The sequence below is a fragment of the Mustela lutreola genome, chromosome 7 (genome assembly GCF_030435805.1).
Source record: "Mustela lutreola isolate mMusLut2 chromosome 7, mMusLut2.pri, whole genome shotgun sequence".
In the NCBI taxonomy this organism is placed as follows: domain Eukaryota; kingdom Metazoa; phylum Chordata; class Mammalia; order Carnivora; family Mustelidae; genus Mustela; species Mustela lutreola.
In genome coordinates, this window is record NC_081296.1 from 5234164 (window position 1) to 5248986 (window position 14823).

The 14823-nt window shown below is 55.5% G+C and overlaps 1 protein-coding gene across 1 annotated transcript in view; it reads right to left on the minus strand.

Annotated features, from left to right (window-relative positions):
- Window positions 1-14823, minus strand: part of TMC3 (transmembrane channel like 3) — a 36781-nt gene that overhangs the window by 9441 nt on the left and 12517 nt on the right. Inside the window, exons 5-16 of the mRNA XM_059179844.1 lie at window positions 14169-14275; window positions 13326-13424; window positions 13079-13221; window positions 11605-11752; window positions 10700-10743; window positions 8566-8713; window positions 7158-7267; window positions 5226-5304; window positions 3923-4162; window positions 2932-3060; window positions 2601-2668; window positions 1579-1707 (exon numbers count right to left, since the gene is read on the minus strand). Of these exons, the coding sequence (XP_059035827.1) occupies window positions 1579-1707; window positions 2601-2668; window positions 2932-3060; window positions 3923-4162; window positions 5226-5304; window positions 7158-7267; window positions 8566-8713; window positions 10700-10743; window positions 11605-11752; window positions 13079-13221; window positions 13326-13424; window positions 14169-14275 (1444 nt within the window). The remainder of the gene's footprint in view (window positions 1-1578; window positions 1708-2600; window positions 2669-2931; window positions 3061-3922; window positions 4163-5225; window positions 5305-7157; window positions 7268-8565; window positions 8714-10699; window positions 10744-11604; window positions 11753-13078; window positions 13222-13325; window positions 13425-14168; window positions 14276-14823) is intronic.

Sequence of the window (14823 nt, forward strand, 5' to 3'; positions counted from 1 at the left end):
ACGGACCCTGGGGGGTCTTCCTTCATTAGCTGAGTCACCCCAGCAGAACGCTGAGGCGGAGAAGCTTGGGACGTAAGGGCCTAGAGTGTGCGCGCCGGCATTTAAGTATGGGAAAGAACCTCGGACCGTTAATACCTTTAGAAGTTGGTCGTGACTCCGTGATCTTTGAGAAGACAGACCTGGCTGCTTTAGCTAGATACTCAGAACTTCTGAAAATAAGAAAGAAAGAAAAAGAAAGAAAGAAAGAGAGAAAGCAAAAAGAAAGAAAGGAAGGAAGGAAGAAAGAAACCCTTGCTAGATTTCTACAATTATGGGAAAGAAGCTGTAGACTTTTTTTGGAACGAGTATAAATTTGAACTATTTTATTCTTCAGGGAAAGCCATACTTTAACAATCTCTTACTCAGTGTGTCACGTGCCCTGCAAAGAGCATCTTTTGGAAAGCTACGTTTACATCGGAGTGGTCCTCGGTCCTCAAGAGTGAGGGCCAGGTGGTTACGAAGAGTTAAATTCCAAACCTGATAGATGAAACGGCATTGTGAGACAATAAATCTGCGGTGTTTTTAGGAGTGATTTGTATAGGATAGTAGCATGGGCACATAGGTTAGGAGGCAGTCCTCATTCAAAGTTGATTTTTTTAAATAGTCTTATTCTTTCATAGTCTCCATCAAATTTTAATTTAATAGCCTCATTTTTTAATAGTCTCAATCCCATTTCGATTCTCCCTGCCTCCCTTTCAGGGCTTTAAAAAACTGCTTATGAAGATCAGAAATAACGGTTACTTAGAGATTTGAGAAACTTGTTTGTAAAACACTGTAAAGCTGAAGGCTTTGGGGAGATGTTTCTCTTTCCCGTCTATTTCCAAGATCCTTAATCTTCCTAGTTTCCCCCATGAGTCATCTTGGCAGCTTTTAGTTTTGCATAAAAAGGTCTATTTTATTATGACTCAACTTTTTAAATGTAGAATTGTATACTGTATACTACTATAGTTTAAAAATCTCTTCCGGGGCGCCTGTGGGGCTCTATCAGTGAAGTGTCTGCCTTGGGCTCTCATGATGCCGGGGTCGTGGGATCGAGCCCCGCATCCGGCTCCCTCCTGGGGGCGGGGGGCTGCTTCTCCCTCTGCCTGCTGCTCAGACCTCCTGCTTGTGCTCTCTCTCTCTGTCTCTTTCTCTCTCTCTGTCAAAATAAATAAATAAAATAAAATAAAAAAAAGCTTAAAAATCTCTTTTAAAAAAAAGGGAATTGGTACTGTGGAATTGAGCCAAGGGGGGTCTCTGGGGCTTATTCTTGCTTCATGTCTTGATCTGGACACTGGTTACAATCTTTGGTTTGTGTATATCCTGATGGACGTTCATGCCTCGTGCATTTTCTAAATGGTTATTAAACCAGTAGAAAGTTGGAAAAAAAAAGGGGGGGGTCATGATTCAATCCGAGGGTGGGCACTGGAGTGGCTTCGGGAAGGGATACCATGGGGGGGGCAGGCCACTGGGAGAGCCCCGTGCCAGAGCCCGCCTGGCAGGCGAGGAGGTTGCACATGGCCTAGGTCCCCTGGGCGGGACGGACGGGGTCCCTGCTACCTGGAGGCCCGGAACACTTGCTGGTGCGGCACGTTGCAGGTCAGCACAGCCCAGCTCCGCAGGTACATGAGGCCGATCAGCTTGAGGACGTTGAACGCCGGGAGGCAGGGGGAGAAGAAGGCCCCCATCCTACAGCCGCAGAGGGAGGCGGGTTAGCGTCCGGCTTCCTCCTGCCCACCGTGCGTCTGGGACTCTGGGGTTCCCTCCCTAGGCCTGAAGAGCTAGAGAAGCCCCAGACAGGTGTGCGGCCCCAGCCCTCCAGCCGGGGTCCCCTTGCCCGGCACCCCGAGCTCGTCTCTCCCTCCGCTCCTGCGTCTCCCCCTCCCCAGCCCGTCTGAGAGTCCGCCTATGCCAACCCACTCACAGCAGACTGACCTCCTACCTGTTCTCGCTAGTGGAAAGAAATCCGAAGAGGATCTTGGCATTTTTTTGCGTTTACAAAATGGTACAACAGTGCCCCCTTTTCTACGGGGTTTGTCCCAAGACCCCGGGGGGATGCCCGGAAAAACAGAGCCAAAGCTGCTTCTCCCTGTGCACACCTACGTGCCTATGATAACGTTGTGTGTGTAACTTAGGCATAGTAGGAAATTAACAAATTCATAATAATTCATAATAAAATAGAACAATGATAACCATAGACGGGACGTGCCTCTAATAGGAATCGTTCGAATAAGCTTCCGGGGAGGGTCTAAGCTTAGAAGCTTCTGAATGATTCTTACTCAGAATGATTATTTGAATGATTCCTGTGCAGATTTTTTTTTTTTTTTTTTTTTTTTGGTTGGGGGGTGGATATGACCTATAGTGGCTTAAAGCCAGATTATTTCTTTCATTGTTCCTTTCCTCAAAATGCTCTGAAAGCCATTACTAAATTATCATGCAAGCAAATGGTTTCCTTAGGAACAGTGTACGCCCTCCCTAATTCTTATGGCTTGACTACAGGCATGTCCCGTCCAGACCAAGTAAATAAAAATCTTAGCCCAGATGAGACGCAAGCTGAGGTAAGAAGCAGCTTCGGTACCTACCAGATCATTCCCTGGTTGTAGACTAAATGTAACACGTTCTCGGCTATTTTGAATTCCCCGTATTCAGGCTACAAGAGAAAATGAACCGCATCAAAGAAAGGGTCCGGGGTTCTTTGCACAAACCAGGTGCTGATAGTCCCAGGCAGAGGACCCTTTGCTCCCACAGCCACGGAGAGATCGCCCCAGGAAGCAGGGTCAGAACGAGAAGACTCAGCTCTGTGCCCCCTCCCCCACTCCCGCCTGAGTTTCAGCTGTGTCAGCAAAGGGGGGAGGGGATCCAGCCGTCTGAAGGTCCCCCGGGGTGGTGGGGGGAACTGTGCATCTCACTCACAAACTTGCTTTCCAGGTCCCAACACCAGTAGTCGCTCAAGTGCCGGACGAAGAGTCCTCGGAAGAAGTCTATGAGCAGTGTGCTGGCCACGGTGAACAGCATGTCGATGATGGAGAGCTTCAGCATCTCCTGGACACACAGCAGCCTCAGTGCCCCCACGTCCCGCTCGCCACCGTCCCCCCCCCACTTCCTGCGGGGCCCCTCCTCGGCCAATTCCACGGTCTCACCCGCAGCGTCTTCATGTCTGGCACATCACGGGGGCTCAGTAAATATTTGTTCATTTGAACTGAATTTTGATGTCTGAGGCCAACTTTACACAAAACCAGGAGAGAGCCCGAGCCACCGGAGACCACGCGGGGTCAGTGTTTCCAGTTCAGGGGCAGAGATTCTCTGCACGAGATCCCATGTGGAAGGCGGAAGGCAGAGCCGCTCAGACACAGGGTCTGGAGCAGGTGCCTGGGCTCAGACCTTCCTTGTGCTCCCGTCTGTGTCCTCACGTCCCCTTTTGTGCCTCAGTTTCCCCATTTGTGCCTGTGAGGAGGATGCTCAGATTCTCATGAGGACTAAGCTCTTAAAACAGGGCCGGCAGGGGTCCCTGGGGCGCTTAGTCGGGTGAGCGTCTGACTCTTGATTTCTGCTCAGGTCGTGACCTCAGGGTCCCAGGATCGAGCCCCACATCGGGCTCCCTGCTCAGCACAGAGTCTGCTTGGGATTCTCTCCCCCTGGCTTGGCCTCTGTCCCCGCTTATTCCCGCCTACCCGCCCCCAAATAAATAAATAAATAAAACAAAACAAAACAAAACAAAAACCAGGGCCAACATGTCGTTCACACTTTGCGGGCCCTTGTGCCGACGGTTACTCTTCATCTGGGGAAACCATAAACCATTACCGGATATTATCTTCCTTTTCTACAAAACAGAGATGACGACCTTCCCGAATTAAGGATGATGGGGGTGGAGGGAAGGGCCTTGTAAGGCAGAAAAGGGACCCACCTGCCCGACGTAGGTCTCCCAGCACTGGTCTTGCGGACGCTGGGTGTAGACGCTGGTCTTGTTGGCCTCGGAGAAGGGCAAGGTGGGAGCTGGAATGCTGGTCTCTTCCAGGGCCCACGTGCTGTGTCTCGGGAGCCCCGGCCCGGGTGTGGACCATGTCTCTTCTTCAGGGGCCGTCCTGGTGGCAGAGAAGGTGATGAGATCTGTCCAGCGGCTCGTGTTATTTGGGGTGCCAGCTTCCTATGGGAGGACGGAGAAAGGAAAAAAGGCTGGCCACATATTCGCAGACTTCACAGCCACCGAGGGCACCTCTGCCTTGCTTGGGAGCAACCTCTCTCTGCCCCTTTCTGTCATGCTCACTGGATCTTTCTGTCTCCGCTCGGCGGATGGTCACTTCGCAGCTGTCTCTGACCGTGAACACAGGTCCTAGTGGACAGCATTTGCTGATCCCGAGTGAGTGTCGGGGACACTAGGTCAACACCTGCTGGTTCTCCTTGTCCTTACAAAGTGCCTCGGGTCCGACCCATCATCCCTCGTTACAAACGCAGAGGCTGAAGCTCAGCCCGGTGGCGGAGAACCACTGCAGGGGGTTCTGCCAGGGGGTGGCGGTGAGACCCAGCTGTGCGACACCCGGATACAAAACTGCCCTGTGCACCTCCTCTTCTGCCCTGTGAGCCTCTGGGATGGGACGCTCGGGCGCAGAGCGGAGTGGACCGAGACCCCTGGGAACCCCCGGCTCCTCCCTCCCTGCCCCGCCCCCGCCGCGTGGGATGCGCTCACAGGCCGGGCGCTGTTCCCTAGGATAGGAGCCGAAACCCCTGCGGGCTGGGATGGGGGATCCACTCTGAGCTGTTGCCCACCAGCTCTCATTTTCTCCCAGTTTGCTAAAAGACTCCCACAGCCTGCCTCCTGTCCTCGGATCACCGGTGACCACTGCGGACACTTTGTCCTCCTGGTACTGCTGGGAACGGAGCGGTGCCTCACCCACCACTGGACTCCGGAGACCCCCCCACCCCGGTTTTCATCCCAGCAGGGTCACTCACTCACCCTAAACCCCGGCCTTGGTTTCTTTACCTTGGAAGCAGGGCTGACACTCCTCTCCTCACGTCGAGACCACTGCAGCTGAGTTGAGTTTGGAACGTGATGTGTGGAGCATGATTATGAGCCGTGAGGACGCCCACAAGGCTGGCCCTGGCATGTATGCGTGTGCACGTGTGTGCATGTGAACGTGCATGTACCTGTGTGGGTGTAGGTGCGTGCACGCGTGCCCTCGTGTGTGGCCGCGGGGCTGGGGAGCGCTCACCTCGGGGCTCATGCTGTTGACTTTGTCCAGGAGCGCGATGATCAGGCTGTAGAGGTTCCCCAGGTATAACACCAGGACCCTGAAAGCACAAGCCCACTTGGAGAGACAAGACCACGTGGGAGAGCCCTGGGGGACACATGTGCCACCCGTCGGGGGGACTTTCAGGGTCCTGCTAAGCCAGTGACCACCACACTTGGTTTCCTTCAGAATCATGGCGGGGGGTGGCATTTAAAAAATACAGGATCCCAGAACCCATTCTGTTACCCTCAGGCTGGATGGGGTCTGGACACCCCGTTCTAGCCTTCCCCCAAGATCCTGCTGCAGTCCATGCTTGGCTCAGCATTTTAAAATCACTTTGTCAGAGCAAAAGGGTTTGCTGAGGATGCCGGGCACGGCGGCAGCAGCCTCGGCTCTCCCCTTGATTTCCGGTGGCAGAAGTGATTTTCCAGGCAGGATCTCATTTGACCCTCACGGCTCTGGGAGGCACACGTGATGACAACCCCCATGGATGGACGAGATTGAAACATGGGGGCAGGGGGCGCGCAGGGCAGCCTCTCAGGTCTGCACAGTTTGCAAGAGGCAGACACAATTCCAGGATCTCGGAGTCTGCTTCTGAAATGCAGGCTGAGCGGGCAGGGGGGCTGCGGACAGCTGTGAGCCGGTGGGAGCCGCTAGCCAGCGGGCCAAGACTTGCTACCATCTCCCCGGGGCAGGAAGGCTTTGGAAGCATCCCAGAGTTTCCCAGGACGTAACTTGCATCTTCCTAGAAACATGTCTGGGACAGTGAGGTGGGAACGGACAGCGCAGGTTCACCAACAGCCCCCCACGGACACTAAGTGCAAACTTAGGGAGTCAAGAAACCAATACAGGTGGAGGACAACGAGAGAGCAGCTTTATCCCAAGGACAAGACTCCAAGGTGAAGCTTTGTGTGGCCCCTGGTGCCCACAGGTCCTGACGTTCCACAGGGGCAGGGCCGACACCTGTGTGGGAGCGAGCAGAGGGCATCGGGGGCACTGCTGCGGCCGGCCCCGGCTCTCCCCGTGACTCCCTGCACACCCAGCGGGGGCCTGCCCATCTCTGCATTCGGGGTCCCTGAGCTCTGGGCGTGTGCTCAGAAATGCTCCCTGATGCTGTCACCCCCCTCCCCCACCAGCTCTCCCATTGCTCTGGTCCTCACTGTCTTGGACAGAAGGGGACACGAGCGGCGGCTGGACTAAATGGAACTTAATGGAACTAAAATAGTACGTCTGGCTCAGAATGAGCCCTCAGTCGTCGGGGGCATGTCTCTTGACGCCTCCGTTTCTCCAGTTTTAGACGAGAATGTCGAGAGGAGTCTGTGTGATTGGGTCGCCCTCAGAACAAGTCACAGAACTGATCCTCCCGCGTCTGCCGGTGAGGGAGGAGAGGAGGAAGACGCTCTCCCGCAGGTCAAGGTGGTGCGGAGCCCAGCTGGGGCTGACCAAAATCTCAGCCCGGAGCCACCCCGGGCAGGGGCTTCTGCAGACCCCTGGCTCTTTCTAGTCCTGTTTTCCTGCTTTTGAAATGACGGTCGGATTTCAGGGAGGGGCCAACGGCAGCCTTCCCCGTTTCTGTAAATAAAGTTGTGAGGGACAGGGCCACCACCGCTGGTGGACGGATTTCCCTGGGCCCCTTTCAGGCCATCCCGCGGGCCCGCCAGCGCCACCTGCTGTCCGGTCCCTCCTGCGACCCCTCCTCCCCCCCCCCCCCCCCTGTCCATCTTACTTCTCCTCTTCTCTCCGGCCGAGTCCTGCTTTCCTGTCATCCCTGCCGTGCATCCTGAGGGAAGCTCCGTGCGAGGTCTGGGGGGCAGCGGGGCAAGCCTGGCTCTCGAGGGGTGTGGGTTCCCGGGGGGGGGATGCGGCGGACGCACAGGGGTCCCACCGTGGGTACCTCCCACGGGGCGGTCTCACCTTGCCAGCTGGAAACGCAGCGTGGTTCGTGGGTGGTACATCTCCAGGGCGGCGATGAGGTCGAAGGCCGATGGCGCCAGCATGGTGACCAGGGACACCACCACGCTCACCTGCCCAGAGCGTGCGTGCCCACCTGAGTCCCGGCCTCGCGGCCTGCCCTGCCCTCCCTCATGCCGGCTTCTTGGTCAGCGGGCGCTCCGAGGGCAGCACAGAAAACCTCCCCCGAACCCCCAAACAGCCAGTCAGCTGTTGCCCGGAGGCCCCCGCCACTTCGTCCTGGCGGAAACCATCCGGAATCCGAGAGGCTCCCACCGGCCGCTGGGATTCAGGAGGAGCGGTCCGGCCCCATCTCTCCCACCGCCCTGCCGTCCTGCTCACTTCAGGTGGCAGAAGGAGGGACCCCAACTGTTACGCACAGGGAAGGGGGCGGGCCGAGGGGGGGGTGGGATATTCTTCCTGTGCGTGGAAGAGAGTTATCGAGAGGATTATTCCTGGCTCTGGTGTGTCTGCCCTTCCGGTAACTGAAAGAGGACATTTTGCCCGAAACTGGGAGGCGCGAGCTGAAGAAAGACGGAATTCCTGGATAGGCCCTTAAGACCCTGACCTATCTGCAGACACACAAGCACGTCCTCACATGAACCACCTAACTGGCATGAAATACAAGGAGGTCTGGGAAAACGCGACCTAACGTGGTCTCAGATTCTGAACAACCACCGTACATTGGGGATGAACAAGCATCATGTCCCCTACACGCTTTGCTTTACAAATTTCATGAAGGACGCTCCTTCCCACCTCCACGGGCGGCGAGCTGGCCTCTGTGGTCCGTCTGCTTTTCAGATCTTTGCAGGAAAAGTGAGCACAGCCGTCTTATTGCAAATATTAAGAATTGTAAGACTGTTCCCAACTCTCCTCTTGGCCACTTCCAATCGTGGGGATATTCCCATAAACAAAGGGAAGAGCTCTTTTAGCAAACCAACGTGGTTTGGGAAGCATTGTTTGTAATTCAGATAAACAGAAACAACTTAAGTGTCTGAGAGCTGGCCCACGGTCATCTGTGGCACGTGCCGTGGTAACTGTCCAGGCACTATAGCAGGTGAAGTCTATTTCTGGAAAGGCACCGTGGGAGAACAACCAAGCCATTGGCAAGACCCAAAGACAAGCAGTGGGATGAGTGCTGAGGGTCATGTTGTACGAGAACCTTCCCGATCGGGACCAGTAAAACCGGTCAGCCAGGTCTTGGAGTCATCCCTCTGGCTCAAAGCCCTTGTAGTTCCTGCTCTAGGAGCAGAGGACTCAGTCCTTCCAGGGAGACACGTCTAGCTAGCCCCCCCTTCGACACAACATGAAAGAGAGGGTGGGCAGCTCTCACATCCCTCTGGGAGCGCACGTGGGGGCGCAGGGCGGGTACCTCGTTCTTCTCCCAGAGCGTCAGCTCCTTCCTGGACTGCTCCAGCTTCTGAGACCGGTCCACCACGAAGTAGATCAGGTAGATGCTCCCCGCGAGCGAGAGAAGCACCAGGATGTTGGCAACGACCCTCAGGCAGATGGTCACCGCCCTGCGGGGACAGGCAGCGGGAGCATGGGTCCGCCGGGCTGCGCTCAGGCCCCCGAGACGCACGGGTGCCCGGTAGCGACGGGACCTGCCTGCTGTCGCGGGAATCCTTGGCCCCCGAGGGTCTGTGCTTTTCCCTACCACCCCGTCCTCTACCCGGGTCCAAACTCCTCATTTCCTCAGGGAGCCGCAGCCGCTTAAAATCGGACCGGCTACCGCGGGTCGGACTTGAAGCTGGCGCCATGAACCTGCGCCGTACACAGATTGACGCGGGGGGCGGGGGCTGCTGTTGCAGGCTCGGCACCCAGGACAGGCCCGCCGCGTACGCGTGCATCAGAGCTGTGGTCCATGTGAGCGGGCTCCTGAGCTGGAACGGGGGCTTGTCCTGTCCTTCCTCACGCTGGGGAAATCTCACAGACACCAACCAGCTGGCCTTTAGGACATCTCACATTGGGTTTCCCCTCAAGCAGAGCCTCGGGCAACGGCCTGTGTGCAAGTACTATATTTGGGACACGATCCCACAAGGTCTAGAGGCTAGACAGGGGGAGGAGTGGTCCGGACAAGGGTGTGTGGTGGACACGGCCCCGGCTGGAGGCAATGGCAGGGCCGTCTGAGGGAGTGACAGCTTCATCTCTGTCCACGGAGAAGCAGGGAGGCTTTGGTCATCGCTCCCGTCCCTACTGGTCAAGGGCGCCTCCCTCCGCACGACCCCCGCATTGCCCTTGCTGCCCTGATTTGCATGCGTGCGCACCGACGGGGCTGATGGGGGTTTGGTGGGTGTCCTGGGGCAGCAGGTACGGGTCAGGGGTGCCGGGGACCTGTGTGTGGCCCCCCCGGGCAGCAGGGACTAGAGGAACAGGTGGGGCAGGAGAATCTGAAGGGCACAGGAGAGATGTACCATCCTGCCCGCAGAGCCCAAGTCTACCCTCTGGGTGACCTTGGGCTGGTCATGACCTCTCTCTACGTGACTCTTGGGCCTTTCTCTTTTCAAGGAGGAAGCTCACTCCCAAAGGAAGAGATAAGCATCACCTGGTCTCTCTGGGGAGAGTTTTACCTAAAGAATCGGAGCCCCGAGATGGAAATTCGGAGCGACAGCGAGGCCCATTAATCCCATGCCGGGGCTTCCTCACTCCCTCCTGTCCCCAACCACGCTGCGATGGGTAGGGTCAGGCAGGTCGTGCACTCGGGTCCACGTTTCCCTCTGAGAAGCACGGCTGGAGCCCACCCTCATTTCACGGGGGAGGAAGTAGGGCCTGGAAAGGCCAGTGAACTTTCCCAGGTCATGGGAGCTAATGATCAAAGGGGAACTGGAGACCCTCATCCGTGTCCCTATGGAGAGTCCTTCCGGTCCTACACCCTGCTTCCTCACGGCCCCTCGCCCCATGTCCCCTGTCTTGCTCCATCAGGTTCTGCATCACGGGAACTGATCCAGGGGGTAAAGAACCAGTGAGGACCTCAGAGGGCAGACGTGGCCATCCCATGAGGACAGGCCACCGTCCCTTCCAGGGAAGGGCCCTTCCGTGTCATCGACTCTCTTGCGGAAGGGACTCGCCACACCAAGGCGGTCCTCAGATCCCGGAGCAGGAGTTCAGATTGGAGACATCACCTTGGAAAGCTTGTCAGCAAGAACTAGATGCTACTTGTGTCTTACGCCCTCAGGGATCTGTTGCTAAATAAAGTACTTTTGCTTAATTTAGCAAACTAGAAATTGGCGCCCAAAATACCTCTTTTATCATCTAAGTGAAAGAAGTTGGTCAGCTTCAGAGCTCTCGCACTGTCCTCCGTCGATGGACGGAGGGAGGAACCAGTCCCGAGGACCGCTCTCTAGCCTTTACCGGCTTCCCACGCATCACCTTACTAGAAGGACCGATTGAAGGAGAAAGCAAGCTGCCTGACAATGTGCGGGACAAGACGGAGATCGTCTGGTAAGTTTTACACTGAACTAAAATAGCGCGTCAGCGAACGAAGGGAGGCGAGGGTCCATACATACAGGTTTTTGCTTTTCTTCTTTTCTTGCTCCTCCAGGATTGCCTCCTTTAAGAAAAGGCACAACCGAATTAAACGCTTAGCCTTGCCATTAATCGTTAATCTTCAGAAATATTGCACGGTAAGGCATGATTTATTATTTTTAATTGAGATTTTTATTGACATCAGTGTTTTGTCTAACGATAAGTGGATGCAGAAGAAATCGGGGCTTGGGCAGAGGAGGAGAAAGGGCGCATCATTTATATAAGTGAAATAATCTAGATTTTTTTCCCTCAAAGGGGCAGCATTTAGCAGTCTGTGCTGCTCAGGAGACCCACGTCCCCGGTGTGTCTGGTGACCTCGTCCTCAGAGTTAAAGGTAAAGCTCACGTCCCCAGCACGTTACGTGTGTCCGTCTCCCACAAGTTACCTATGATATGGTCCCAACCCATTATGCAAAGTGTCAAAATACACCAATTGAGGGACGCCTGGGTGGCTCAGTGGGTTAAGCAGCTGCCTTCGGCTCAGGTCATGATCCCAGCGTCCTGGGATCGAGTCCCACATCGGGCTCCTTGCTCGGCAGGGAGCCTGCTTCTCCCTCTGCCTCTGCTTGCCATTCTGTCTGCCTGTGCTTGCTCTCTCTCCCCCTCTCTCTCTGATAAATAAATAAAATCTTTAAAAAAAAATACACCAATTGAAATTTTAGGGGGGCAGAGTGAAAGAATTAAAAGAAGGAGTTCTTCAGTGTCTCCTCCTGTGCTCCTGTGCTCCTGTGCTCCTGTGCTCCATGGGATTGGTAGTGCCCTGCCCAGGGAGCGCCGGGGGGGGGGGGGACTGCCGATGCCTGCAGCGGCCCTGTGGCTCCGCAGTGAGGGCCACGGCTTGGTGGCAGGAGCCCTGACAACCCCGTCCCACCACGGTGCCCACTCACCCTGATGCTGTTCACGACGGCCGCGGTCTTGCTCTCGGCGGCCTCTGGGTTGCCGATGAGGTAATCCCAGGCACAGAACACCCGCCAGCAGAAGGTGTAGTCCTCACTGGAGGCACTGGCCAGGCTGGTGCGGGAGTTCTTAGCCATCCTGTGAAAGAGGGGCCGGGCCGGGAGCGTGGGAGCAGGGTCGGGCTGGGTCCTGTCTGCCCGGAGCTGCCGCCCATCCTTGCAGGGCCCTGGTGTGAAGGAGACTGAGCGGGTTGGATTCAGCCCCCCTCATGGGGATGCAGCACTGGACGGTTGTGGGGTAAACCCATTTAACAAGCAGACTCAATGCTGTGGTGGCCAGGAGGTCCCTGAGTTGTGTGCGCCTGGGGTTGGGGGGTCTAGCCCGTCCCATCGCCGTGCAGCCTGGTTGTGAAATCAAACTCTCCTGGAGCTTCCTGGAGGCCCTGCCCGTGGAGGGGCAGCGACCCCACCTCAGGGCGCCAGCCGGGTCCCTCCAGCCCGTGGTGCTGCTCAGATCCACCAGAAGGCAGGGCTCTGCGCCCCCCTTGGGTGGAAGCTCCTCGTCTTTCAGATGATCTCTCCCTGGTTATCTTCTCCCTCCATAGTTCTTCGTCCTGAGCCTGCCTCCATCTGTCCCTAAACTGTAACAGTAGCAAACGGTCTGTCTTACAGGTGGGGTGTTGAGACCCCCCCCCACACACACACACAGAAGCTAATTGAGAAAGCTTCTTGTGAGCCAAAGGCCCCCAGGACCCCGTGTACCTCCTTGGAATTTTGTGGTTTGATGGGGATGACGATGCTAATGGTCTTTTTTTACCCCAAGCACTTGTATGTGCACTGGGCTAAGATGCCCCACGGGGCGGGTGATGGAGACACCCAGGAAGCAGACAGAAGCAGCAGGTGCAACAGGCAGGGAGGGCTGCGTTCCCCCGGCTCAGAGCCTGCCCATCCGTGCAATTAACCAACTCTAATACAGAAGCCCGGAACGTGTGGGGATGGTGCCTGAGCCCTGGCCCCCAGCCACTCTGTTTTCCACCCACTGTGCCTCCTCTCGGTGAGAAACTGGCTGTGCAAACCCCATCACGGTACAGATAAGCCTGGCCTTTGCAGGGCTTGTAGCTAGGTTGCAGGCATATGTACAGTTGAAGGACCGCGTTTTGCTCTCTGCAGCCTCTGGTCACTGAGACCACGCTGTTCCTGTCTCTGTGAGCACAAGGACTAAATCTCCTGAAATTACGCTAGCTGCCAAGCCCACGTGATTCTCGTCTCTCCAGACCCGACCCAGAACCTGGCACAAAGCAGTGAACGTTGGGATGCGTGTCGGTTAAAATGAGCATATCTCTTTTAGCCTCGGTCTCCTCATCTGCAGAATGGGTCCAGCTACGGCTGACCCGTACCCATCACCGACCAGACTGCGATCCCTCATACCGTCCCTGGCATACGGAGGGAGGCGGAGTAGCCGTACTTTCTCAAGAGGATGATGAAGCTGTAAGCAAACACGGCCATCCCCACCAGGAAGTAGGCCAAGGGCAGCCGGTAACCAGCCCTTCCGATTCTTCGCTCCCTGCCGTAGTAGCCGTAGAAGAGCACGGAGTACTGCAGGTAACCCTGCCAAGAGAGCACCCGGCGTCACCTCCCGCCCCGGCTTCCGGAACTTCGCCGCCTGGTCAGCCCTCCCTGGAGACGAGAGCCTGGCCAAGCCTCAGCCTCACCCCCAGGGACCAGACGGTGTCCAGGTCCTGTGCAGCCGCCACGTGCTCCTTGGGGATGGTCTTGCTGGCCGTGCTTCCGAAGGGCTGGCCTGCGATGAGCTGGTAGAGAAAACAGGATGTCCTGTGATCCTCTGGGGTGGGGAGGGGACCAGAAGAAAAGGGGCGGCGGATGCCCAGATCCCCACGGCCTGGGAAGGCCCTGCATGGCCCGGGTCTCTAGCGGCTGCCTTTCTGCTAGATCCTCACTGAGGGCACAGTCATCCTGCGTGGGCCGAGCTTCCTGCTTGATCAGCCCTCCTGGGAGTCCTCTCCCTGGGCTTCTACAGGCGGCTTTCTGAGGTCACTGGGTTTCTGCACGGGAAATAGCCCCATTTATTTCGTGAGGACGAAGCTTAGCTGAGAAGCGGCTTCCGTGTTATCACGGTGCCGGCGAGCTGGCCTGGTTGCCAGACTCCGCCTATCACCTCCTCTTGCACGGCCGAAGAGCTAAGAATTGTTTTTGCATTTTTAATGGGTTGGAAAAAAAAAAATCAAAAGCAGAAGAATACATCGGGACACTTAGGAATGATGTGACAGTCAAACCCGTATCCGTAAATACCCGTAAATAAAATTCGACGGGAACACAGACACCATCATGAGCTCGCGTATCATGTTTCATGCTGCACGGGGGACTGCACGGGTGGGACCCAAAGCCTCCCCTCTTGGCTACCCGGCCCTTCACGGAAGAGGTCAGCTGTGTCCTGCCTGAACGCACGGGTCATCCTTCCCATGAGGATAGTGGCTGCACGCCCGTCTCCCGTTTCCAACGAAAGGGCTTCCTACTTCCCCCCAACTCGCTCTTACCTCTGGAATGACAATAAAAGCGCCTGTCATTATCGTCAGCACAATATTAATTCCAAACAACCATCTGAGGAATATGAAGTAGGAGGCAACACCAGATCCAAAATGACCTAAAAAAAAAAAAAAAAGGCCGGATGATAAGAACAGTGAAACACGGCAACAACGGAATGAACAGTATCAAATCCGCACAGAGCAAAGTTCTCTGCACCGCAGCCCTGCGATCCTTTGTGTATCAGGACAAAGACGGAGAACGCCGTGATTGTACCAATCGGGGTGATCCCCCCAAATAGTCCAAGAGGCTCATGAGTCTTTCCACGTATAAGCACACAAAAAAAGCCCCTAATTTAATCATTTCCCTTATGACACAGTCATCTAAAATACTTGTCAAATTCACATTTCACTTTTGTTCAGAAGAATCAGCATCTTTTGAGAACTGGAGATGTGTTTTTATTTTTTTTTCATTGTGTGTCCTTTTGAGAATTTCAACGATTTCTCTTCAAATTACTTTGTCTTAATTTTTTTACTTGGAAATAGAGCAATTTGCTAAGGGTTAATGTTAGGGCAAACTGGGGGAAGGAATCACAGGGACTTAACAACTTTTCCATATAGCTAAACTTTTCTATATATCTATTTTATTCTAAAATAAAGAAAGTGGGGC